The sequence below is a fragment of the Lepisma saccharinum genome, chromosome 8 (genome assembly GCF_977018435.1).
Source record: "Lepisma saccharinum chromosome 8, izLepSacc3.1, whole genome shotgun sequence".
NCBI lineage: Eukaryota > Metazoa > Arthropoda > Insecta > Zygentoma > Lepismatidae > Lepisma > Lepisma saccharinum.
In genome coordinates, this window is record NC_139236.1 from 26,195,423 (window position 1) to 26,223,028 (window position 27,606).

The 27,606-nt window shown below is 38.2% G+C and overlaps 1 protein-coding gene across 1 annotated transcript in view; it reads right to left on the reverse strand.

Annotated features, from left to right (window-relative positions):
• LOC145991713 (uncharacterized) overlaps window positions 1-27,606 on the reverse strand; it is a 659,814-nt gene that overhangs the window by 274,498 nt on the left and 357,710 nt on the right. The window contains exons 2-3 of the mRNA XM_083127771.1: window positions 23,132-23,258; window positions 16,466-16,551 (exon numbers count right to left, since the gene is read on the reverse strand). Coding sequence (XP_082983897.1) covers window positions 16,466-16,551; window positions 23,132-23,258 — 213 coding nt within the window. The remainder of the gene's footprint in view (window positions 1-16,465; window positions 16,552-23,131; window positions 23,259-27,606) is intronic.

The following is a 27,606-nucleotide window of genomic DNA, read 5'->3' on the forward strand; positions in this document are numbered from 1 at the left end:
AATGTAGAGAAATATTCCCCTTGAACCGATGCATATTTCAAGAACACGAATTTGCCCCTTCTAGCGTCACTGATAGGCCTGATTCTGCGGCACGAACAGAAACCCTTGACGAGGCACCTACTAATGATGACAATGAAGTTAATGAAACAGAAATTTCTAATAACTTGGAAGAAACTAGTTATACCCAGAACAAAGAGCAATGGAACCCTTGCAATGAACCTCTATCGTCCACCTCAACAGCTGTTTGTCCAGCTGACATTCGACCTCTGCCTCATGCAGAACCTAAAGAATGAGCACCTCGAAGGAGAAGAAAGAAAAGGGCTATATGGACAGATACACCTGAAAAGAACTACTTATGGCACAGCAAAGATGGAGACAAGAAAACAGCAAAGGAGAAAAGAGGCTGTTCGACAGAATTGACAGTCGTCAATCAAAAAAGAAGAGAACTGCAAGCAGAAGCGCAAGAAGGTATCAGGAAAGCAGCTCTGAAGGCGACGAATGTTTTTGTTTAGTTTGCCTTGACAAGTGGTCCAATAGTACATCTGGTGAGCAATGGGTGCAGTGCTTAACTTGTGACAACTGGTTACATGAGAAATGCACCAAAGGAGACAGCTTTTTCATTTTTCATAACTGTCAGTCAGAATGATCAGATATACCTTTGGGCCTCCCCCATGGCGCAGTGGTAGCGTCTTTGCCTTGTAATCAAGGGGTCCCGGGTTCGATACCCGGTGCAGGCACAAGTGGTTCGGATCCCACTTTAAACTGTAGGTCCAGTCCCGATTAGCCTTACTGTGCATAAAGTGGACTTAAAACAGCAACTCAAACAAACAAGATATATCTTTGTTAGAAACAGTGTTTGGGACCTGGTATGGTTCGATTAGCCTACTTATTAACGAAAGCACAGTTAGCTAATTCTTAATCATTGTGTAAGGGTACATGTTATTTACAGCAAAAAAATAAATTGTATTTCTGGTAAATGTTAGTATGTTACATTTGCCCCTGTAGTGTGTTATATTTGCCCCCGAGCAAGGGTCAATTGTTACATTTGTCACACATTTTAAAAACATTAATTATGATTAGCATATTATATATGACGGGATCATGACTGCATAATATCAATAACAACATACTGTAGTGTTTCCATGCCGATTTTCACTCTGCTAAGATAAATAGTTTCATAGAAAATGTATCATTTGTCAAAATTGTTACAATTGACCCCGCTCTCCTCTACTCTATAATTTGTATACTGTACTTATGCTTTTAAATATCTGTAAATAAAATTAGTTATATTTTACGCTATAATTAGAATTCATTAAACACCCAGGCAACGTCGGGTAATCAGCTAGTGTCCTATAAAACTGCAAAATATGTATGTAATTATGTCAAAAATTGGAAAATATGTCATAAAAAGTTAAAAATATGTCAGAAAAATGCAGAAATTTTCCAACTAAAGCCAAAAATATACACAACAACGAAGTGAGCAGAGCGAAGAAGTACACTCTGCTACGATGGCTGGTAACTGCAGTCGCTTCCCCCTCCACGAAACCCCATTCCCTCTCACGTGTTCATTGCTGGAGCGTCTCACTTCACTACTTGTGTAGATACTTATTTTGATTCGCCTGCTCCAGAGATACGAGGACAGAGATTATACACACTGATATGTGCGTGGCTCAAACGACAAGTGATATTGAAACTCCTGTACTCGATTTCCGATCGAGCAGGGGCTGTAATGAACAGAATGCTATTTTTACTTTTGAGTGATTGTTGTGAGAAGCGAAAGGAAGGTAAAGAAATTAGAGCAATTGAAACTTTATTATTTGTTTACGGTGATTCTCGTTCGCGAAAAACAATGACGGAGAACATTTTTCCTCAATAATGTTAGCAAGGCTAACAATTGTCGGCGAGATAAATAAGGGAGGAGGGTATTATTGTTCTGTACTAGTTGGTAAGAAAAGACGGCATCTGCTTTTAATTTCTTCGTCTATAATTTCCTTATCCTGACATCGATAATATAAACTATCCGTTGCGCTAAAATTACGAAGAATAAATTATAAAATTACCGATTATATGCAAGACAATTACGAAAGTATATAGAAGTATGTCTTATTGCGAGAACATTGAAGAAATGTGTTTTAAAAACGCAAAATTGATAAAATTTGCCAAAATGTTCCTTACCAAATTCTCCCTCTCGGGGTGATTAATGAATGAGCAATGGAAGGCCATTTCTGAGGATGCGACTCCAACCCAACATGGTTGAACTCTTTGCCACAAACATCTCTCGCAGACAATTATTTCATTAATCCTCAATAAATAACTACTATAACAATCTTTTTTATATGTTAATGGGTATGTAAAAGACTGCATTTCATATAAATAATGCTAATAATTTAGTGCACAAAACAAACAGAAGAAATATTATGACCAGAGTTGCAATTAAACATAAGGAAAACAATACACTCCATTACGTACTTAAGATAGCCGACCCCCTTGGCAACGTTACTAGTACAGCGCGCAGCAACGCCAGAGGTCTCGGGTTTGAATCCGGGCCTAGGCATGGGTGTTCTTTCTGAGTGTCCCTTCATCAATTTCATCACTCATCCTCATCTTCGCGATTAGCTAAAACTGGCAGAAAAGCGAAATAAAATAAACCAAATCAATCAATATACTGAAAGATATTCTTTGTAAAAAAATATCAACCGAAAGACGTCAGAACCAGAACTCAATAACATACAAAGTTCGCTCATAAAAAAAAACGAACCTTCAAATGACTTTATTACCTTCAAAAGAATTACCAGAGGAGCCAATACATTTTGACCAGCGTTTGTACAGATCTTGGAAACGCTGTTGATAGTCATTGACAGTAAGTGTTCGCAAAATACGCGTAACATTTAATTTAATGTCCGGGACGTCGTCAAATCGTCGCTCTTTTATATCCATCTTAAGCTTGGGAAAAGGGAAAAAATCAGCAGGCGAAAAGTCAGGAGAATATGGAGGGTGATTAATCAATGTCACTGAATGCTTAGCAAGGTATTGTTGTACATACAATGCGGTATGAGGCTGAGCATTATCGTGTAACAGAAACCTGACCGGAATCACAGAGGTCCTTCCTAACTAGTGTTGCCCACGAGACGAGACGAGACTTTGGTCTGTCCCGTCCCGTCTCGTGAAAATGCTGTCTCGTCTCGAAAATATTCGTTTGTCCCGTCTCGTGTCCCGTCTCGAAGGGTTCTGTCTCGTCTCGTCTCGTTCCGTCTCGTTTTGTCCCGTCTCGTCTCGTAAAAGTGATCCGGGATATCATACCAACAAAAGTCAAAAGTAGCAGAAACACAATATTTTTGCGGAAAGTGGGATAAAGCTCCAAATATTTTACCCATTGCGTGGTGAGAATAAATAAGGTTCGTTAATCATGAGGATATTAATATTAAAAATGCAGTTTGTTGGTTACTGATTGCTAGGTATCTTATGAAATCTACCTTGTGGTTTTTCTCGCTTCATACAACTGTCTATCCATCGTACATTTATACCAAGTTTGTTAGAACCTGTCCCGTTTCCCGCGCTAGCGATCGCTCGACAGTTTTGGTGCCAATGAGAAACGAGAAAGAAGTCGTCTGCTGGGCAGCGAGGAGCGAATGGAAGCCAGAAGAGAGGAGCTTACGTAGACGTTGTTGCCACGTTGCGTATTTTAATTTGCTGCCTTTCTTTGGCTTTCCCCAGCACGGAGTTCAGGTGGTCTTCAGAAGCAACACCGCTTAGTTTATGCTAAAAAAAAAGCCAGCGATCAGCTACCGCGGGAAGCCGGACAGGTTGTAACAAACACGGTATAAGTGAGTGTTCTTTTTCATTACTGCTAAACCTTTTGGAAGTCTTGAAATGTTTTCCAATAGACCTTCTTTCTTTCTGAATGTCGAACTTCCGTGCACTATGAAAAATGTACATTTTTTCTTTAAATTCTAAGCTTGGCGCTGGGGAGCAACAAAAAGTTTCTAAATGTGTAGTACGAACACAAAAGACTAATTAAAATTTCAATATTTAGTATATTACAAACAGAAAGCATTTATTGTTCTTAATATTGTTAAACATCTTGTATGACATAAGTTTCAAAAAGTGTTTCTGTGTGATATTGTGCTGTTTCTTATTCTCAGATTATGACGCACATACTTGTTTGTTTTCCCTTTAGCCTCTACGTCCAGTACCACCACCGCTTGATCTAATTTATCCTTCGGCAAGCACGCATCTAGAAATATATGTCGGGGGAGGGTGTCTGAGCCAAGTGTTTCAGAAAAAATGATAATAATAACATTAACGATAACAATTAAGCAAATGTTTAAATTAATGCATTAACATACTTCATAGGTCTATTCACTTGAATATGTAAATTAATCAATTCTATTATTGTTATTGGATGACATGTTACAAAGATGGTAGAAGAATAGTAATATAACAGCACAAATATTAGCTAATATCTAGCTTACGTGTAGTTAAGATCGTCAAAATCTGCATAAAAGCAGCTGTCCTGACAAGAAAATTAATGTCAAAAAGGTGATGAATTCAATATTTGCTGAATAACAAAAAAAGATGTTACATCCAGTTGACGAAAAATAAAGTTCCTGATTAATATTTTATGCTCATTATTATAAGTAGTAGCGTACATAAAACTTCATTGATACTGTCATTCAAAGCAGTATGATCCCAATAGAATCCTTGTTTTCTAGTAAGTTCGGCAGGAATATGTAACCCTCGATTATGCTAAACAAATATATTTTTTGTTTAGCTAGAGCAAGGCCCCAGGAGGATGCAAGAAGCCTTTCCTGCAAAAGTGCATGTTTTACGAAGCGAAGAAACGTGACAAAACCACCACGTATGGAAGGCAAACCTGCATTAATTTTATATCGCACGTTTACAGAGCCGTGCCTCCTGAAGTTATAAAAATCCCAACTTCAATGATTCTTTTAGACATGCTATATTTGAAAAAAATATGTTTAGATGCACCCAAAGTGCATCATTATCGGATTTTGCATATAACGTGTTATTGGAATCAACATATTTGTGTAAATTGGGTGCCTCCCCGATGGCGTAGTAATAACGTCGATGTCTTGTAATGAAGGGTCCTCGCGTCGATACTCAATGGAGGCACAAAGTGGATCGGATCGCACTTTAAACTGTAGGTCGGTTTGCGATTTAGCCTATTTGCGAATCAAATGGACTTAAAAAAAAAACAAAAGAAACAATATCAACCTTAAGAATATTAGAATAAACTAATTCACCCGCAGGTAAATCAAATTTTACATATCCTTCTTCATCCTCGTTCATAGACTTCCTGCAATACTCTTGTGTTGCATCCCACCAGGTGCGAAAAATGTGAAGTTATTATTTCTCCATACTGCGTTATTTCTTTTCAAAACAGTAAGGCTAAATTCTCGTTTTATCTGAACTTTTAAAAATGTGCAAAATACGTCTCTATCTTTAAACAACGACCCTTTCCCATGTATGTGTAAAATAATCCCACTCTGTCTCAGAAAACCTCTTCCTACGATCAAATGAAGGAAACAACTCTCAAGTCTCAACAATTATAAATTTTTGCTTAAATTTCCTATCATTTATACAAACAGTAGCACATATCACGTCCTTTGGTGCAACACTGTCAACAGCTAATGTTACTTTCCTCGTCCTAATAAATTTACTTCCAACCAGTGACGGCGCCAGGGAAATTTGACTGGGGGGGGAAGGCTGGCAACAAAATATTGTAAGGGGGCAGTCACATTAAAACACCCGAAAACACTACACATATATATACTTATATAATAATAATTATAATAATAATTATTATTATATTCATGTATGGTGTTTTGTGTGTGTGTTTTATTTAGAGTGGACGTTTACTGCCTAAATTTACTTCTTGATTACGAGTTTATCTCCACATGATTCGTTTTAATAAAGACATTAATTCTTTTTTATTGGTAAGTTGCGTTGTCTCTAGTGGCCTATTTCAGTATTGAAAGACATTCATAATTTTATAGTTCATCGTCTTTCTTGAGATGAAACTACTGATATAAATATTTAAGTTATAAGATAATAATATAAATGATGAAAATAATGCTTCTAAGAGTTTAATTTTCTTGCAAAATAAACGTGACGTTGTAAGAAATGAATCTTCTTAAGTATTAGAAACACTGTGAGGCACTTAGTGAAGTGCAATTCTCCTGCAGGAGAATTCTGCTGTATGTGCTTTGGAGAACACATTGCCCACCTTTGGTACGTCCAGGACTTGACATTTCTTCTCAATGGCAAGAACAGCCAAATGAGGCAGTTTGCATCCAGCATCCTGTTTCGAGCAAGCCTTTTCAAAGATTTTAAGGACAACCATCTTCGTAACGCTGAAGAGTTTTGGGTAAAATTTGCGTTTCACCTTTCAGGGAAACGTTATCACAGGATAAAAATCAGACAAAGGTTACAGTTCTCTCATAATTCAAGAAATATTCTGACCTTGGCAATACTTACTCTTACTCTACCACTCCAACGTATGTCTGTGCTACCCAATTACAGGCACCTATGGAGTTCGAGGGTAGAAGTTCTTCGATTTTGATATGTACGAGAAAGAGCGAACCTGCATATAATGATTGAAGAGTGGCAAATCCTAATAAGCGTTCTTTTAAATGCCCGCGATATGTTTTGAATCGAATTTTAAGTGTAATTTGCATTTTAAGGTTCACGTTCAATACATTTCCAAATAATATCCCCTCATTAGTTTCAAGAGTATCGAAGAAATCCCCTTTGTTAAGGTTTCCTCAGACTCATCATCTCGAAATTCAAGTCCCTGAATAGTAAGAAACAGCGATGAATCCACAACAACTGACATGTAGTGTCGGGTTTTCTTTGATCGTCTTTGGTCCTGGGTTCGATACCCAGTGGAGGCACTTTAAACTATAAGTCCAGTCCCGATTAGCCTTACTGTGCATAAAGTGGACTTCAAACGCCAAATCAACCAACCAACCAAATCTTGAATCAACTTTGAATGTCTTTTAATAATTAGCGTTGTCACTAACGACCACGATTAGATTAATTTGCCTTACTACAGATGATGTCATGTGGTCCTGAAAATATTCGTGATGTATTAAAATCATCCACATTCAACACTTTTTCCCAGTTCTTAAAACTGGTTAAAACTTAGGTTAATCTCGGCTATTACAGGACATAAATGAATGAGAAATCACCTATGCCCAGGTCGGTGCTCGAATCTTGGACGAAACAAATTAATATTTGTTAATCAAGTTGGTATTATAGGCAGGAAAGTGATATCATGCAGAATACACCACTTTGAAAAGGTGAAAATCGTCATACTCTTATAAATGAACTCTCTTATTATTCGATATTTAATTAACTTCAGTTGGGGGGCCCGGGTGGGGGAGGGGCGAAGTGTCTGACATGGGACGTCCCCCTGCCCCCCTCTGGCGTCGTCACTGCTTCCAACCCTCTAATAACTTCATTGCTGATAACCTCACCTTCGAAATGGAAGCTTGTGTGTCGGCGAATAATACAAAGAACTTGTGTTCACTGTCCCTCTTTCATTCAAAGATTGCCGTTTTCCTTTTCAGCTTTTCCTGCAAAATTTCCTGTCAGCAAGCAAACCAAATTACAGAATTTTTATTGCCCCTCCCTTGCATCAACTTTCATTCCTACTTTAGGCCTGGATTTATGGCACGTACCCGCTACTGCAGGTCAATCTCGTCCTATGTTTGGTGTTTCCCCCTGAAGCAACGATGCCCATTGTTCAAAGCGAAACCTTTGTGAGTGGGGAACGGCGAAAAATAGTCTCGGAATACACCCTGGTCGTAAACAAGCTCCCACCACCCTGACATTGCTGTCAGCTTCCCTCTGAAGTTTGATAAAACTACTTTGTGAAATGTGTTTAATAACGAGTGAAAATGTAGACAGTAGATACTACATGTATTTTACTCATAAACTTGAAGGTTAAATTTACAGAATAAAAAGAACAGCTACAACATTCCTTCATCTGATTTACAGAAAGGCTAATCGGGACTGGACCCACAGTTTAAAGTGGGGTTCAAATCACAATGTGCCTTCACCGGGTATCGAACCCGGGACCCCTTGATTACAAGGCGACGATGCTACCACTGTACCATCGGGGAATCCCCTCATAGAACAAAGTTTTCTTCTACGACGATTATACAGAACTTAGTGCACTTCCTTAATTTGAAATCTATTCTATATCAGTCTCAGTTTTTCGTTATTACAATCCAAGGAATAGCATTCTCCTTAAATAAGAAATAAAGAAATAAAAAAAACATTGGAAATAATCTTCAAACGGACGTAAAAAAATCGAATCCAACCACCTGCAGAATGCCTGAGGGAAACAACAAGAATTTTCTCAACAAAGACATCCGAAATTTCCATAATATTCTAATAATTTCGCAACCCGTGTAAATAATCATGTGGTAAAATCTTGTAGTGGTTCCCTGTAAACACTAAAATCACCAAATTACTTATTTCCATATTTCCCGTATTTTCTCCTCCTCTTTAGCTCTCAACTGTTCGGAGTGGGATAATGCAAGATTATTTGTCCCTAATTATCTCCTTCTCTTAGTCTTGCTTATAACTTGGACTCCTTAATAACTTTCCCAACAACTCCTTATCAATTTGTACTTCCATGTTTCCTACATTGCTTTTCCTACTTCCTAATAACAATCACTTCTGTACACCCTTTGATGTAAAATTTAAATAATAATAATAAACCCTATCCGTCGGTCCGTTTATCTTTCCAACCTATAGAGCTGAGACTATTTTTACAAGATAAACCTCGGACGCAGACATTCCACGATCTTTTGGCCCCTCCTTCCACCTTCTCTACCTGCCCTTTTACTTGACGTTATTCAGAATTGTATTAGTATCTGGAGTACTATCGTAACATAAAGTTATTAACCTGGAATATTTTTTTAAAAAAAATGGGGAGTAACGCTGTGTTTCGAAAGAGTATAGGAAATAAGTTTAGGTATTCATTCATGCCTCTCTCTAGAATAGTCTTCTTATTTTGACTTAATACATTCTTATCAACGTTTCTAATTGAAATACTTTATTCCAAGCAAACAAGTATTTGCAACTGATTAAAAATTTTGCTTTTATTTTTTCGAGACATTCGAGACGAGACGAGACTTTTCAAAAGCCGTCCCGTCCCGTCTCGTGTCTCGTCTCGAAAACGAGACGAGAAAGGCATTCCGTCTCGTCCCGTCTCGAATTTCAAAAGGCTTGTCCCGTCTCGTGTCTCGTCTCGAAAACGAGACGAGACACGAGAAGAGACGGGATATGTCCCGTCCCGTGAGCAACACTATTCCTAACCCGCTTCGTCCTGTTTCTGAGTCGACCAAGCGCTTCCTTGTAATACCACTGATTGTTCGGTTTTCAGGGACATATTCATGGTAGATCAGTCCTCGAGAATCATAAAATGCGATCAGCAGCATCTTTGTCTTCGATTTCGACATCCGTGCTTTTTTCTTTACGGGCGAGAACTGTCCTTTCCACTGCGCACTCTGTACCAGTCATACACCTGGGTTCTTGATAATGCTGCATCACCATACACTGCCCGTATCATCTGTAACGTTTCGGTAAACGATTTACCCAATTTGTAACAAAACTTTATGCTGTAGCGTTGTTCCATCTTGTGCGCGTATTTTGTACGCCGCCTGCACACGACCTGCATCTGACGCTCGCTTACCCCGATACCGACTGCCTGTAAGAGGTTGAAACATGTACTGACGAGAAGTTTAGATATAGCCCTTTGCAGTGTTGCCAGAATAAGGTACCTTTTTATTTGGTTTGGTTCATTTTTTTGACAGTTCGGGTTCTTTATGGGCGGACCTTGTATAATAAAAGAAAGAAACAATTGTCACAGCTCTGACAAAGAATACCTAAAAGATAAAATATAATTAACATGCGTTACAGTAACATGAAACAAATCTAATAATTTCTTACGAAATTTTACAAAATACGTATATTTAAAATGTTCAACAGCCGCAATAAACATAGAATAGAAAAGGATTACCGCAGCAAGAGGAGATGAACCCACTAAGACCAACATTTTACCTTATGGTTCTTATCTTGAATATTGTCTGTTAAGAACAAATGAACAAGCTGTCCACAATACCAAAAAAAATATTTATTTATCAAATATATGAATTACAAAAATATATAATGCTACAGTTGTACATTTTTCCATTGCGAGAATTACGGACTTCTATTCTCTCAAACAATCTGATCATAATTCATCAAATTATTGTGATGTGTTCAGTGATTACAGAAATCAAGTTTTCCTACATTGCCTCTGGCATTTTCCTCAAAATTAGGGGGGCGGGGCTCACCTTCCAAATGTAGCACCAAATTTAACGTTTGGTTGATGGTTATGGTATATCCCAATATTTTTTTCCCCCTCCCTGTACTGCATGTTCCAAGATTAAGTTGTGTGTCTTCAATGATCCAGTGGCTACGGTATATTAGAAGAATAGGTTGTTACGTTATGGTATGTTCCAACATTTACTTCACTTTCCGATTCCTGCTTTGGTTAGAGTATGTTATATCACTTGAGTGTATCTTCCGATTCATCCTTTAGGTACGGTATGTTCCTTAGCTTGAGTGGATCATTCGATTCCTGGAAAGGTTATGTTATACACATGTGTTAGCTTTTTATATATAATATATATTACATGTATTACAACTTCAAATTTTGAGTTGTATATAAGTACAAAGATTGGTATTTTTGATCATGTTATATGTTTTTAACATCTTGCTTTTCTTCTTACAGTGTTATTTTATATGTAGGCTTCTATGAAAAAATTCTAACGACTTGATTCATTTTGGCTTGCATACTTTGACTACAACATGCACAGAGAAGTACATGTGATTTCCCTTTCATATTAGTATCAATGGTTGCTTATAGTATCCAATAATAGTGGTATGTCTTGAATACTTAATATTATACGCTCAATGTTTATCATAAGTCATAACGTAAATGACACTGGAACACAGAAAAACCTGATTTGGATGTAACAAACGCAAGTAAACGAAACACTGCAGAAAAAAAATATATACTATTCTCACCAACATCGCAAGAAATGGAACACATCAAAGGAAACACATGACTCTGTTTTAAACTACATATCTCCTCAATGCCTGATTCTACAGACACGAAGCAAAAACAATTCTCTAGAGGACATCATGAGCTAATAATTTGGGCCAGTGACAACATTTAGGACGTAATTTACATAGTTTGTTACTTATTTGCTGTAATTTGTGTCGGAAACCAACTTTTACCCCAATTCTAAAAATTAAAGAAAATACTTGAAACTTTCTAATTGATTAAGGTTTATGGTATCTCTATCAAACGAAAATCATAATTTATTAAATTTTCTGCTCTTTCATTTTGGATATCTTCACTGTTGTGTACCGTTTTCGAGATATTATATTTCTTTTGATTTTCAAGGTGATTTTTTGGCGCTATTTTTTCAAGATGGCAACGAACCACAGGTCAGAGATTAGTAGACTCTTCAAAATCGTATTCGTCACATTACTATAGGTGCAGTTGGTTTCATTTATGTTGCAATTTGTTCTTCAGCTGGCCGAAAAATTCCATAACTTTCTTAGACTATGTGGTAAGGTAGTAAGATTTTTCTTAGAACGTAGCTACAATAGTTAAAGAAATTTCAAATATTATTGTTATTATTAAATTAAGCTGTTCATGTAATAACCATCTCAGTCTCATGTTTTATGGTAAGCCAGTGCAAGTTTTCCCTTAGTGCTTGCATTAAAACAAGGCATCGGTCAATTCATGTGAGGTACTCCACGTGCTAAAATTCAGTGATTTTCTGTGAGAATGCGTTATTGCTATTCGTTGTTCCAAGGTGAAGCTGGATGTTATCTTGTGTGATTCTGAGTTGACGCGTCCTTAAAAAAAAGAAAAAAAGTTGAGGGAAAAGGTAAGTTCCACTTCCATCACTTTTTACATCAAGAGCAAAATAGCAACTATTTATTTACAGTTGTACTTCTAAAATGATGATCAATTTGGTCCCCGTTTTGTGCTAAATGGTGCAGGAAACGCACAAAGAAATTGTTCCTACGATTTCACGGCCCTGTTGTCGAGAATGGAGAGATAGATGCCCATGAATTTCATGTGAGAAGAGATGTTTCACCTAATTCCTAATTTACTTTAAAGGAATACTTGTAATCATTTTTAAAAATGAATAAATAAAAATATTTCGTAAAATCTAAGAAATTACAGACGAAGGGTAAGAAGTCATCAATCAAAGGGAAATGTGCACGATGAAGAATCAATAAATGATGACAATAACCTAGGAAAACAGCTATATTTTTGGAAAGGTACTGCGCCTTGAAACCCGTTCCCTAGTTATGATACAGAGAGGTATAGTCGACGCGCTAGATCGTTAACGACCTACTGGCTTTGAAGTCCACGGAACGCGCCCACCAGCTGCAACAATCACATTCACACAGTGTTGCAGCACATCTACTGTACACCACCTTGTCCCTCCGCGCACAAGCATCTTCCCACGGTCTCCACATTGAAGTTGCAAAGTACGGCAACAGCGTATCCGCAGTCATGTGACTGAGACTCCACGTGGAGTAGACGAGCAGAATGACAGCTGAGCCCATTGGCTGAAGTGTGATTGGACGAAAACAACTGGCCCGCTATTTATCCCCACCAACGTTCGTGGCGGCGGCTTTCTTCAGTTCTTCGACGTTAACGAAGTAAACGCGTGGACTATACGAAAGTATTGAAACACATCAAAAGATGCTGAACTGTGGAATTTGCGTGCATAATCTAAAAATAGTGTCAGCGTTGTTGATCGTATAGATCATCCTACAGATCTAATAGCAAGAGCACTGCGTTGTGAATACATGAAATACATTGTGTGTTTGTGTGTGGGGGGGGGGCAGCAGAAGAAAGAATATCAAGCCCGATATGGAATTTTTGAAAACACTGCCGCATGGCCTTGACAGTAATCTCGCAACAATGTACACATTTCATCCACTTTTTACAAGTCGCTGACTTCGTGAGTTCAACTATGAGTTAAACTCACTCTCTCAAAAAGAAGGGCAAAGAAATCCCGCTCTTTTCTTTCCAGACACGTTCCTTTCTTATCCTTCTGCATACTTCCCAAAGGACTTCTTGAACAAAGCCTTCTCGTGGCATAGGAATAAAGGCCGCCTTTTTTAAAAAGTGATATACGGCACGCAAGTCCAATTTCGAGAGGGAAAAACGAACAATAAGAGGGATTTTTCTGAAACATTTTTACCCTCTATCTTCTCTTAGTGATGGGTAAATAAGGATAAGTCTATCATCCAATCGAGTAATGGAAGGCTTCGCCAGACCCATGTAAAAACGAGGCAGTGCGAAGGATCTCAAAGGGAAACCTTAAAATCGTTCCGTTACCACTTACTTATTAGTAAATGAAACGAACCTGGCGCAAATTAAGAAAGTCTCGCCACCCTTCTCCATAATTCACTGGAGATCCAAAGGGACTGGATGGGCTTCCCTTGTAATGTCATCGTCTTTTAATCAAGGGGTATCTGGTTCGACACACTGGAGACATATTCCCAGTCCCGATTAGCCTATTCATACATATAGGAGACTTAAAGCTACGAGGGACAGTTTCGCACCAGGCGGGCATTTATTTCAATAACGTCGAAATGGGAACTGCTATTAAAAAAACCGACAGAGTCAAAAAAGAACATGTATTTCTCCCCATGTTGGAAGTGGAAGCGGTTTTCTAAGTTGATTATTAAGGCATACGCGATCTGTGAAAGATGATGAATAAGTATTTACAGGATCCCATATACTTTTTGTGAAGAGGCATCTTCAACTTTAAGCTACGTCTAATCAAATGGACATTTGACTTTTCCAACCGTAAATGAAATATTGAACATGTTCTTTTTCCGTTCATATGTTTTTCTACGTCGTGGGGATTTTGTTACTCGAAAGAGAACAAGTGAAACAATACTTTCATGAGCGTAATAATATGTTTTTTTCGTCTCCTATAACCATCTAGCGCAGAGACCTCTCTTTCCCCATCTCGCCGTGAGGAAAGGTAGGTGGGAAAGAAGCAGTTTAGGATCCTGTTATCTGGCTGGGCACACACTGTCCATCGTACCCTTAAAGCAAAACTCAAAAAAGGAACTGGGCACAAGAGTGCACAGACGTCTCCTGAAGGAGGGAAAATACCTTTTAACCCTTTCCTAATATCCAGTTTCAATTAAAATATATCGTTGTTTTAAAAGGATATAGAGAATACTCGCGGACTTTCGACTTGGCCTTTGGCCACGTCTCGTGCGCTCACCGACGTGGTTCGTTTATTTGAATAGTTTTGAACGGTTCTAATATGGTACAAATACTCAAAATACTTTTGTCTATTTTCTTACTGATAAACTAGGTAAGAAAAAACCGTTTCAATATAGTAAGATATGTTGCGTAAACGAATTCAATAGCAACACTAAATTGGAAAAGCAATATTAAGTTTTTTTGTTATTTTCACAATTTTAAACGTAATTGAAAAAAACTGTTTTCATCAAATTTCTACCGTGCCTCTATAATAAATTCTGACGCTCCTATTTTGAAATACGAGAAGTAGCAATTCAATAACCGTAGTTTTCGGGGTTAAAATAAACTTTCTTTAAGTTTCCTAGCAACTTCCGTTTCCATGGACAACAAACATGGCAAACTCTAAAGAATTGTTTGTTATACATCTAAACATTTAGTTAAAACAAGCACGATGTATATACGTATTTTCGCATTGAGTATACCAATATCTGATTGTATCTGGACTGAATCTCCTCATGTAGATGTCACTCTTGTTTGAAGCACCTTTTCTAACCAGGAGTTGATTCATATGTGTGTTGTTGATCTGTGGGAAACATTATCGCTAGACAATGAGGAATGAATCAAACAATGTGAGCAATATGATGCGCCATGGAAACGGGTTGCTAAGGACGTGAAGAAAGGGCATTTTCACCCTTAAAAAAGGGATTTCTTAATTTTATCGTTCTTTTGGGACAATTTCATGGGGGTCGTAATCCATCATTTTTTGTCTCATGGAGAACATTTATGTCAGTGAGGGGTTGGATTGGGGCTCTATATATATATATATATATATATATATATATATATATATATATTGGATGGACAACAATATACTACATCTATGCGTTTGGTTGACAATGTGAATGATGTTTTTCGTTCAAAAAGTTGCTTAGAATAGAGCAGTTAGTAGGCAATGCCAATATACCGGGTGTCCCAGAAGTCACCGAACTCGGTGTTTACGACCGTATAATTGAAAAGCTAAACAGAATGAGAAGAAGCTCTTTCTTCGAAGATAAGGCCCTGTATGTTGAGAAAATTATGTGATACAAACATATGCATGATTTAATAATAAATAATTAATAGTTGTCGGAAACGAGATTTTTTTTTTTTTTGCAAATCGTATTTATTGACACACAAAACTCACTGGGGTAAATTATTGGAACATTTTTCAATATCACCGAACAATCTGGGTGGAATTCTATTGAATTTGACAGAAAAAGTACGTTGATGAAGTCTTACAATCATTGCACAAGGGTATGAATGAGCTATTCACGAATATCATGTTTATGCAATATTACGAACCACACTGGCAACACTGTTGCTGGTAACTGTCACTAACAGACGTGTTTCACCTCTATAGAAATCCCAGAAAACTTATTTTTAAAGCATTTTTCTTGCACCAGCGTTTATGCTTGCATTTTAATCCACGGTAATATGTTCACTACATACGCGTATTTAATTATTTGTCATAAGGTAATTTCATTACCGCTTTACTTTCTACATTTAATTAAAATTTAACGATAATTAATTTTAACTTTTTTTAGTCATCAGTGTAAAAAACAGTACGCTGATTGTAATAACGATCGCGGAAGACCGGGTTCGATTCCCAGGGTGGGAATATCCTTGCATGGAATGGCTCTGGGGTCCACCCAACATCTGCTATATTGCAGTTAAAGGCAACCGGAACGTAGTGTTGATCACATCACCTCCAGAACCAACCGAAACTTACAAAATGTGAGTCCTATCTCCACACCCTTTCATATCCCTCCACAGTATGATGCAAAATGCAAGGGTTAGTTTTACCTTTAAAGGTTAAATCCTGCAGAAATATTTAACATAATGTGCATGAAATTTAATATCTTCTTTAGTGCTATTGAATAAAGTACTATTAGAAAATATTAAATTTATGTCAGTACTATGTAATAGTACTAGCTAGAAATTTTCAAAAGCTTGATTCGTACGTACAAACCATGCAGCATGTACTTGTATTACAAAAAGAAATCAAGCATACAGTAGTTTTCAATATTTAAAACGAATGAATTCATATTCCATTACATTACAATGAACACAAAACGTTTATATTCTTACCTTATACAAACCAATGATCAAAAGCACCGAAGCTATGATTCCAAAACCCGTGCAGCCAATCATAATCTGTGTGGTGATTATGGTCCCTAGAAAGACAGAGAGAATGTGAAAGGGAGAATATGAGCAAACAATACACAGAGCTTGAAATTGCAGAGTAGTCACGACAACATCCAATATAGTTTTCATGTAAAGAATGAACTTTTGCAGAATAACACATTTCCCCCTTGTGAAAAGCAACAAACGCAAACAAATCAAAATAGCTGGCTCAAAAACCACAACGTCCCCCAGCGTAGAAAGCAGCGAGGCCATTGCGATATATTGGGAAAATATTCTGTTATGATCAAAGTTCACTAAGAGTTTCCGAACAACGATATTTTATACTAGGCAACTCAAGATGTTGGTGTGTTGCATATAGATCTAGGCTTAATTTCAGTGTTGCCACATGCAAAAGATAAATTTGTGACGTCACAAATAACAAAATACTCTATTATACTCATCCCGGGAATGTGTGGAGTAAAACCGCGCATACCGACATAGTAGAGAAGAAAACGGGTGGGCGGAACTTTGCAGTATACGCTGCTGGAAAGGCTGGTAACTTCAGTTGTTCTCCTCCTCAACACAATCCCACGCGTTCATTAGTCGAGTCTTCTGGAGTCACTACTATCGAAGAGACTTGTTTCGTTCGCTTGCTCCAGAGATTCCCAGAATAGAGTATAGTATGAATAATATTTAAGCATATTCCTGTAACTATTCATACACACCTTTAACTTTTAATTATTGGAGACGATCTTCTCAGGCTTTCCGAACCGGTCAATATTTATACATACGTTGGAGCGGATGTGCTCATTCCCTTCCACCTCTTTATCTACTAGTAATAAACAAGAACGTGTACAATCAGCGGCAATATAAATGGGGGAACTAGATTCTGAAATACTCGCTTCCTTGCAAGGCGTTATGTGTGTTGCCTAACTCTATGGTGGTAGTAGAAGTTGCCGTTGAAAATTTGCTATTGAAATCCTTCTTTCACCATAGAGTGTTTCAGAAACTAAGTGTCCCATTTTTATTGCAGGTGACTGTACAACAGCACCCATTGAGCAATATTTAATTATTATATAGCCTTATTTTTACTTAATTGTTATATACCACAACGGTTCACAGATCATATAATCAATAAGTAAATGAACTGAACATATAATTTGCTTGAAAACCAAACGAGGGGAAAGGGAAAAGTTTTGAGCCTCACATGGAAGGAGTGATGCTAGGTAGTTAAAATTTTGGAGGATGTAAGGTTTGAGTTTTAGGACAATCTGTGCGAACTTTTATGAAATTCACATGTTTTCTTCTATTTTTATGTCACATTGAAAATGAATGAAGTGTCAGTGAAGAGAGTGGCCGACAGGGCCGTGATTCGGTACCTCTGTCGGAAAGGCCTCACTGCACAGGCTGCTTTGGTCGAGTGTGACTTCACCGCACTTCCCCTTACACCTTATTTCCCCGACCTGGCCCGTCAGATTTTCATCTTACCCTGCTATGAAGAATTCACTTGGAGGACGTCACTTCCACACGGACGAAGGCGGTCATTCAGAGGTGTGAGACTCAGGACAAAAGCATTCTACCAGATGACTGTAAACAAATTGCAGCACAGACTGCATAATTGCATTGATCTGGGAGGTGATTATATAGATTATGTAGAGAAATCATAATGTGAATCTGTACCTCAAACACACCTTTCCAGTGAGGCTCAAAACTTTTCGCTCTCCCCTCGTATATACAGGGTGGAACAGAACTCTACTGACAAACTGTCGCAGGTTGTTTAGGGATGTTGGCTGTGTATTGATATGAGGAACCCATAGTCCTCGGTACCTTCTTACCGAGTAATATGATGCTGATGTGTCATACTTGTATTATGTCCTTTGGACCGTGATAGATGTGTTCTGATAGATTACAAAGAAAAATTAATCAACTACTCATCACCATCTGTAATAATATGAATAGCAATGTAACAATACAAAAAATTTACATGAGTGAAGAAACAAGTCAAGTACAAAACTCGTACTTGTTTGTTAAATAACTGTACTGTACGTACAGTATAGTACACTGTGTACTATTCAGTACGTACTGTTTCTTTAAAGTAGCTGTTCAAAATGTCCACCGCATGATCACGACAAACTGTACAGCCACGCAGCATGGACTGTCGCATACTCTCTACAATCCCAGGAGATTGACGCACATCTTCAGTGGCTGAGATAATCATACCAACCAGGTCCATGGGAGTGTCAACTGGAGTCTCGTACAGTAAGCTCCTAACATGGCCCCAAAGAAGAAGTATCTAGTGATTGAGCTGCCTGGCCATGCAACAGGACCACCACGATCAATCCATCTTTGACCAAACTGTGTATCAAGGTGTTCTCTAGCCGGCCCCTGTGTCGGAGTGGTTAGCACATCGCGCTACGACTCCAGGGGTCCCGGGTTTGAATCCCGGCGTAGGCATGGATGTTTGTGAGTGTCCATTCATTAATTTCATGATGTCATCACTCATCCCCATCTTCGCTATTTAGCCAAAAGTGGCACAAAAATGAAGTAAAATAAAACAAATCAATCTATCAATCAAACGTGTTCTCTACCAGCGACTGTAAAGCGTGCCGGCGCCCCGTCATGTTGAAACCACATGCGCAAAGGTGGTTTAGCTCAAGAAAGAAGCAAATTCATCGTAAACGTACATAAAGGTAGTATACTTTGAATAAATGAAAGATATGCAATTACACTGTAATAAAGTATTGGGGACCATGGGTTCCTCATATCAAAAAACTCAGCCAACATCCTTGAACAACCTGTGAAAGTATGTTGGTAGAGTTCTGTTCCACCCTGTATTTGATTGATTGATTGATTTATTGATTGATTGAGTTGGTGTTTTAAGTCCACTTTATACACAGTAAGGCTAATCGGGACTGAACCTACAATTTAAAGTGGGATCCGAACCACTATGTTCCTCAACCGGGAATCGAACCCGGGACCCATTGATTACAAGGCGAGAATGCTACCACTGCGCCACCACCCTGTATATAAATATATAACACGACTCGTTCTCCAGGAATGGTACAACATTCGCCAATACCAGATACCTATCAGCCTATTGGTTGATTGATTTGATTTGTTGTTTTAAGTCCACTTTATGCACAGTAAGGCTAATCGGGACTGGACCTACAGTTTAAAGTGGGATCCGAACCACTTGTGACTCCACCGGGTATCGAACCCGGGACCCCTTTATTGCAAGGCGATGACACTACCACTGTGCCATCGGGGAGGCCCCCTATTGGTTGAAAACAGGACATACTTCATGACTGTGGTGCAGCGTTAGCTGCCTGGAAGGGAGTGTCTGTGAACTTTGCCTCCGGATAAACTATGTTGTACCGTTGGGAGTTGATAATGAGTTCAGATAGTTGTTATGGCTTCTCTCTTCTACTGTCCCAGTGGAAAACAAGTGGATTTGGAGTGACGCGTCACGTGAGCGCTGCCATGACTGATTTCAACGTCGTGTAATTAACTTCATTCTAAGTTGAAGAACTGCTGTACTGATCTGATCAAAAATCTTTACTGTGCGGATGTGGCATCATGCTAGAAGCTAATATCATCGCAGTGTGTCCTTCGGGAATGGTCGATCTACAGAACACAGCCCTTGCAAACTTTTCCAAACACGAAGTTCTATCCACTCTACAAATTGATGATCTTTCTCTTGGCCGTCAACTTTCAGATTTAGCATTTCTTTTCAGAATCATGAATGGACAATTTTTCACCAGCGAACTCTTGCCACTTCTTAATATCAGAATCTCACGTACCAACAGCAAATGCAACTTCTTTTTTTTCATTAAATCTTCAAGGTTATCTTTAGAACAAAGATCACTTATCTACAGCAACAAACCATTTACAACTCATTACATGACGCTCCGGGCTTCCATTTATCAAAACAGACTTACAGAACGGCGTGCATAAAGCAGCAGAAGAGTAAATAATATTTCTTACTCTATTATTATTTATTATTCTTGTTATATGCAAGGTTTATGTGTGCATATATATATATCTTATTATTTGTTAGTTTCTTTTCCTCTTTATATCCTGATGCGAAATATATTTTTCTGTATTCAGGATTTTTCAAATAGATAAATTTTCCAAAGATATTGATATTCTGGGACGAAATGCCGGAATATAAAAATCATAGTCCAGGCTTTACCAACGCTGGATGATCTATATTTCTCCAAAAGGTTGTCTTGATAAGTGCGAGGATCTCTTCCAAGACTGTGAAGTCCCGGTCTTTGAGCAGCTGTGCTACGCGAACAGTCATTTCCATTTCCTTTATAATTCCCAAGGCCCTTTTTTGGACTATTTGTAGCTTGGTCTCAGGATTCTTAAAGGTCCAGGAATTTTAAATAAAATCAATCCCTGTCCTGGAGAAAAAAGCGTAAATGTGTTCTGGGTCGTAATGAACCTTTTTGTAAAGTATTTCAAATTCGCCCAGGAGCCTTTTCTCCGGATCAATTTAAATACCGTCCAAGAACCTTCTTTCCGGATCAGTTTAAACAGGGTCCAGGAACGATTTTTTTTTCTTTCAATCAAACAATACGCAACTTGGACCGAATTTAAATTGTGCGAGAAAAAAAGGTTGAGGGCCTGTTGCGGAATCCAATAAAACCCATTAGAATTTATGTGTTCCTGGTCTTGAGAGATCGGATACAATGTTGCCACACTGAGCAAGAGTACAGAGTTACAATGCGAAACATAGTCTGGTAGAGGCAATGTTTTGTCTCCAGGGACATCCGTGGCGACGCTAGCAGAAACTAGAGCAGGGACAGGCGTTGATTCGTCGCATACAGTCTACATCACCTCACGTGGGCGTTGAAGGTGAGGCTCTTATCGAACAGGTTTCCCAGAAACACCAAACGTTAGTGGCTAACTTACTGGAATTTAGGTTAAAATGGCAACGGGAAAAATGGCAATATATTCTGATTTTGATTGATTGATTAATTTAATTTATTTTACTTCGCGTTTTGTGCCTCTTGGCTAAATTGCGAAGATAGGGATGAGTGATGAAATGATGAAATTAATGAATGGACATTCACAAACAACCAAGCCCGAGCGGGATTCGAACCGGTGAACCTTACCGTCGCAGTGCGATGTGCTAACCACTCGGCTACAGGGTCCGGCTATATTCTGATTTTATCTGATAATTGAGAAATTATATGTTATGTTTCCCGTTACATAATTTGTAATTAAATTTAATATAATTTTGATGTATTAACACTGTCTTTGAATAGATACATTGTATTTGATGTTCCTAAAAATTATTGTTATGCCGTTTAAATTTTTCATTCTTTAATCTGGTAGAACTTGCTGCTCCTATAAAATTACTATAAAATCACATGTTAATAAAAGGTGACATATGTGAATAATTTTAAATAAATATATGTAATAAATTGTTTAATAAATGTAATAAAGTTTCAGAATACGTGCCTATTACTTTTGCCGTTGTGTCTACATGCAGTGGTGCGCATTCTAAAAAGGAAGAAGACTAAGTCTGTAATAATCGTATTCTGATACTTTGTTACGTTCATGAAATCATGTAAGGATTATTTCGAACTGTACCACGAACATTTTATTAGGTTTGGTAATCTTATTCGGTAATATAGTGTATAAATTATCATAAACTAATTTCACACGTATTCTTAAAAACCTGATGAATACTCTTTACGTGAATTATTGATACCAATTATTTGTCATTTGCTTTTGCTTTTTTTATGTCGGCTTTTATACTTTCGCCATTCTTTCCGTTTGCCATTTTTACTTTTGCCATTTTTTCCGTTTGTCATTTTTACTGTTGCCATTTTTACCGGACACCAACTTACTGACGTAAGCATTTAAGAGAGTAAATAAAGGTTATCGCCAACTGAGACGCCGCAAACGCGCCAACCCGAACCTCCGAGTGGAATATTCCATGTGCCTTTCCGAGGGTAGTCCGCCCATGTACCGCGCCGCGGAACGTTTTCCATGCTCGTCTACAGCGGGGCCGAGCATGACGCTTGCCGGAGTTAAACGAAGAGACGCGGAATTACACGAGAGACGGCATGTGGAGACGCGGCCAACGGAAATTTTCCACCCTACAAATCAGCAGACTTCAGGCACGGAAATTCCGCGCTTCGATTCTGCGCGTTTCCTTGTAGTGGGCGTTACACCATTTGATTTCAATAGAAACAGACAACAGAAGTTCTGTTGTCGCGTTTCCCCGCGTCTCAGTAGGCAATATGCTTAATAAGTCACAACGAAAATGAAACTGTGGGTACGTTCGTCATGAGAGAGGCCCTAGACAAAGCATAAAATCAGGTTTCCACACGTCTCTTGGAGAACTCTCGGGCCGATAGTGTTACTGGGTTGGTTGAGAAATTGCACTTAATGTGCCTCAACAAGGAACAGTCCCTTTCATGCATTCCGCCGCTCTGTGCTTCTACAGAAACCACGGATCACAAGTAGGAAACTAGAAGGAAGTTTTAATGAAATATCTCGCTCGACGTCCATTCAATGGTAACCCTGGCAGGCATTTTGTGGCTTCTATTTCATCAACAGAGAAATAATATGCTTCTAGTCTGGTAACTAGATATCTGTGGTGGAACAACTTACCCTGTGAAGGTCCGTCCGGTTCTAGAACGCTTTTGGGCGGCGACACTAACGTCCGATTGCTCTCGATCATCAGCTTGTAATCGAAGAACTGGATGGAGAAGATGAGAAGCGTGATGGAATAGTACACCTGCGATAAAAAGGAAAAGAGAAATAAATGTTATCATTGTCGGTATAATTTCGAAGTAATACATAAATAAACATAAGGTCAATATCATAGAAATCACAATGTTGCTTGAAAATGTGTAATATTAATGTGAAGTACAAGAAGAGACGCAAGAAAAAGCAGTCATAGATATGTCATAAACATTCCTTCTTTTGACTCATAATGAAAACCTAATCATGCATCTTAATGATTTATTTAATCCGTTGACTAACAAATGTTTAATAGAAACAAGTACTATCATGTGGGAAGAAGTACAGATAAAAATACTAATAACAACAGATTAGATAGCCGACGTAAAAGTTACTAGTAAATGGTAATGACATATTTACGATATCATTGCTAGAATGGCTAAAAGCATGCACTTCAAACTGTAAGTGTTTGTAGTTCTGTTGCATTACGTCGCTCTTATGCCACTTTCAGCTAATCGCAACGACGAGGATCGGTGATGATTTGATGAAAATTCATGGAGAATAACTGTCGGTGCAGGTATGCATCTAAGTGATGAGAGTAAAATTCTGTACGCATCTGCACCACGTGTTGTGACTCTAATGGTTCGCCTTTATCTCTCACAATTCCCCCAATAACCTGACGAAATGAAAGTCAGAATGAACAAATCTGAAGACTTTCATAGACCTGATGTCATTGTGAACTTGAGAGTGCGCAGCTTAAGTCAAAAGATGAAGATGAATGTAGAATCTCGCTCCTTACAACCTGGAGCACACCTCTCTCCCAAGATCTGATCTGATCTCCTTCTGATTACTGCCCACCCTTTTGTTACATCTCGATACTTCCGTGCACATCGCGCTACGACGCCAGGGTCCGGGTTCGAATCCCGGCCTTGGCTTTGATGTTTGTGAGTGTCCATTCATCACTCATCCCCATTGTCGCAAATTAGCCAAAAGTGGCACAAAAATCGAAGTAAAATAAAGCAAATAAATCAATCAACACTTTCCGTCCTTCTCAATTGCAACCAAGCTTACATAAGCATTGAGCGGACACTTATTTACCTGAGGAATTTCCCTGTCATCACCTTGATGTTGCGAAACACATACCTGCACCGATAGACATTGTATGAATTGGAGGAAGGGACACTCACAACGAATTTCCAGGTCGGGAATCGAACTCGGGAACTTCGATGGTGAGATCGAAAGTCGATCACTTATCGCGCTCGACCACCTAACCTACTGCAATGCAATTACACCTTGGAGCATTCGTAACGTATAAGAAGTGACGCGCATTCTACAAGTCATTGTTTTTTTTTTCTTCTTTGGTTCGAAGACTTCACGGGAGCCTCAAGCCCTCTGGTCACGTGCTCTATATGTCACTCTTAAGTAAACTTGAACTTGATTCGAGCGGTCTCGATTCTTTTTACCAGTACAGACCGAGAAACGATGAATAAATTACTGAAAATGACACTTTACCAACACTGAGAAAGTAGAGATTAAGAAATTACAGATACTGATAAGTAGGGCCCGGGACCTTATGTACTATAAAACTACGAGGCGTATTCGGAAAGTAAGTACCGAAAGGGTGTAAAAATAAAGTAAAATAGTTTCGTACCTTTTTTTATTTGCATTGCATTCTACAGACCCTAAACTACTTTTCTACGTAGTTTCCACCATTGTTCAAGCTTTTGTCGTAGCGTGGCACTAGTTTTTGTATCCCATCATCATAGAATGTTCCCGCCTGTGACGAAAGCCATCCATGCACTGCTGCTTCGACGTCGTCGAAACACTGACCAGCAAGAAACTTCTTCTTCAGATGAAGAAAGAGATGGTAGTGAGGCCAAGTCAGGGCTGTTGGCGGATGAACAAATTGTTCCCGGCCGAATGACGTGATGAAATTTTGAGTCTATTGGGCCGTATGCGGACGAGCATTGTCGTGAAGCAACACAATGCCTTCGCTAAGCATTCCGCGTATTTTGTTTTGAATTGCACGACGCAGCCGGATTAATGTGTTACAGCAGGCATCTTTGTTGGTGGTCTGTCCTCTAGGCAAGAATTCAATCATTCTTGCATTGAGAAAACAAATCACAGACCGGGCATCACAGTCGACGGGCCGATTGATTTTCTTGAACATATCAAACCTTCAGAAAACTACGAAGAAAAAGCATGACGTGCTCCCACGCATGTCTGTGGCTAACTAACGGATGAAGGACGTCAGCGAGAACTCACACGGTCGCGACTGCATCGCTACAGCGGCAATATTTGCAAACGGTACGTACTTTACGAATACGCCTCGTATAAAGTATGTATGTAATATGTAAAAAAAATAATGAAAAATATGTCATAAAAATTGAAAAATATGTCATAAAATATTAAAATATGTCAGAAAAATGCATAGATATTACCAGTAAAGCCAAAAAATTGCACAACAGTACTTTCAAATTTCTCATTATATGGGAAGTCAGTATCTTCCAGGGAAGATCGACTACACTGGGGGTGGGGTTTTTAATAGTTAGAATCCCTTTAACCGAAGAATGTAGTAGGAAAATACTGAAAATATTGTGAGGTTCACGGCAATTATCCTAAGTTTCATTTATTATTATTTCATTTTTACACCCTTGTAGAAACTGAAGCATAATTGGCAGGAAACTCGCTGGTAAATCTAGGCAATCAATGCACAAACACAACTAATCTGAAAAGCAGCTTACAAAATTTATGTCAGAACATGTTACACTGAATATTATTTCTGTTCCACAATGCACATGTCATCTTGTGGCAGCAATCTAGGAATTGAAATTTACGAACAATTGAAACTTGTTTACTTCCTGTTCGGTAAGTTTTCGTGCCCGCACAACAATGACGGAGAACATTTTTCCTCAATAATGCTCACACGTCTGTCAATTGTCGGCAGGATAAAAAAAAGGCGCTGGTATTATTGTTCTGTACTAGTTGGTAAGAAAAGACGGCATCTGCTTTTAATTTCTTCGTCTATAATTTTCATATCCTGCCATTGATAATATAAACTATCCGTTGTGCTAAAGGTGTGAAGAATAAATTATAAAATAACCGATTATATGCAAGACAATTACGAAATTATACAGAAATATGTATTATTACAAGAAATATGTTGTAAAAAGGCGAAATTGGTAAAATATGTCTAAATATGCCTTATCAGGTTTGTCTATTTCGGCTTATTTTCATCAGATACTATAATATCTCACTCCAGTATTCGATCCGGTACCAAATAACAAATATGTTATAATGTCCTGGACACTACTGATAAGAATATGGATATTTGTACCGATCCGACACGAAATGCTCATCATTTAGTGATTTCTCATTCTACCCTTTAGTCGTAACTAAACGTCGAATTTACCCCTCCCCCCAATAAGTTTTCTTCGAATAGTGGGTTTTGGGGAATTTATTTGGCTGCCTGATTGGTGGGGTGATTTTTGATATGTTGGAGTTGGAGGCGTGTATCCGCAATAGAACAAAATGGCATTCGAGCTGTATGTGGGAAGATGGTAAACAAATCAACATTAGAATCCTACGTTTATTATTTTATTGCGTGTTCCTACGTCTACAATCTCTATGATTGGTTACAAGAATTAAAATGTGAAACATGTATGCTACAAAATATATAAAGAAGCCTTGAATTTTCACATAATTTTTATCCAGAGTTATGGAAAAATTAATAACAAAATTAATAACAAAAATAAGTTTGTAAACTCTCAAGCACAATTTTGGATTTTTTTCTTCTTGTAAATCCTCAGAGTTTCTAGTGAGAAGGATATGCCTGCATAGTCTGGTTGTGCACTTGAAACTTTCAAGCGGAGATTCGGATCCAAATTTAATCTATTTCAGTACATTTCCCGGACATGTTCCTAGTCGTACTCGTGACGGTTTTACACTTTAACAAATGTTGTTGGTTTTTTTTATTTGAAGAATGAAATGGGTAGAGATGTATTTTATTTCAAAACATATGAAACAAATGTAAGAGAGTCAATAAAAAAAATCGTCCTTATTTTCCTGTTGAGTGTTAAAGGTATGAAGTCTGCTCTACGCACCTTCAACAAAAATGTTATCGTGCGGGTATTCTCGACATATCTCTTCCGACCTGATTGTGTACCCCGTTCAAGTCGTTCATGTACCCCTGGGGGTACGCGTACCACAATTTTAGAACCACTTATTTAGTGCACAAACTGAATCGGCTTATATGACTAGTGTTATATATGTGGATATTGTCTGAGTAGTGTTGTGCCAGAATTAATTATCTACATTCAATTGTCTTGAAAGTTGTTTATACATGAAAATGTAAAGCCATACATCTTGAAACAGGTTCCTAATTTACATATTAAATCTTTGTT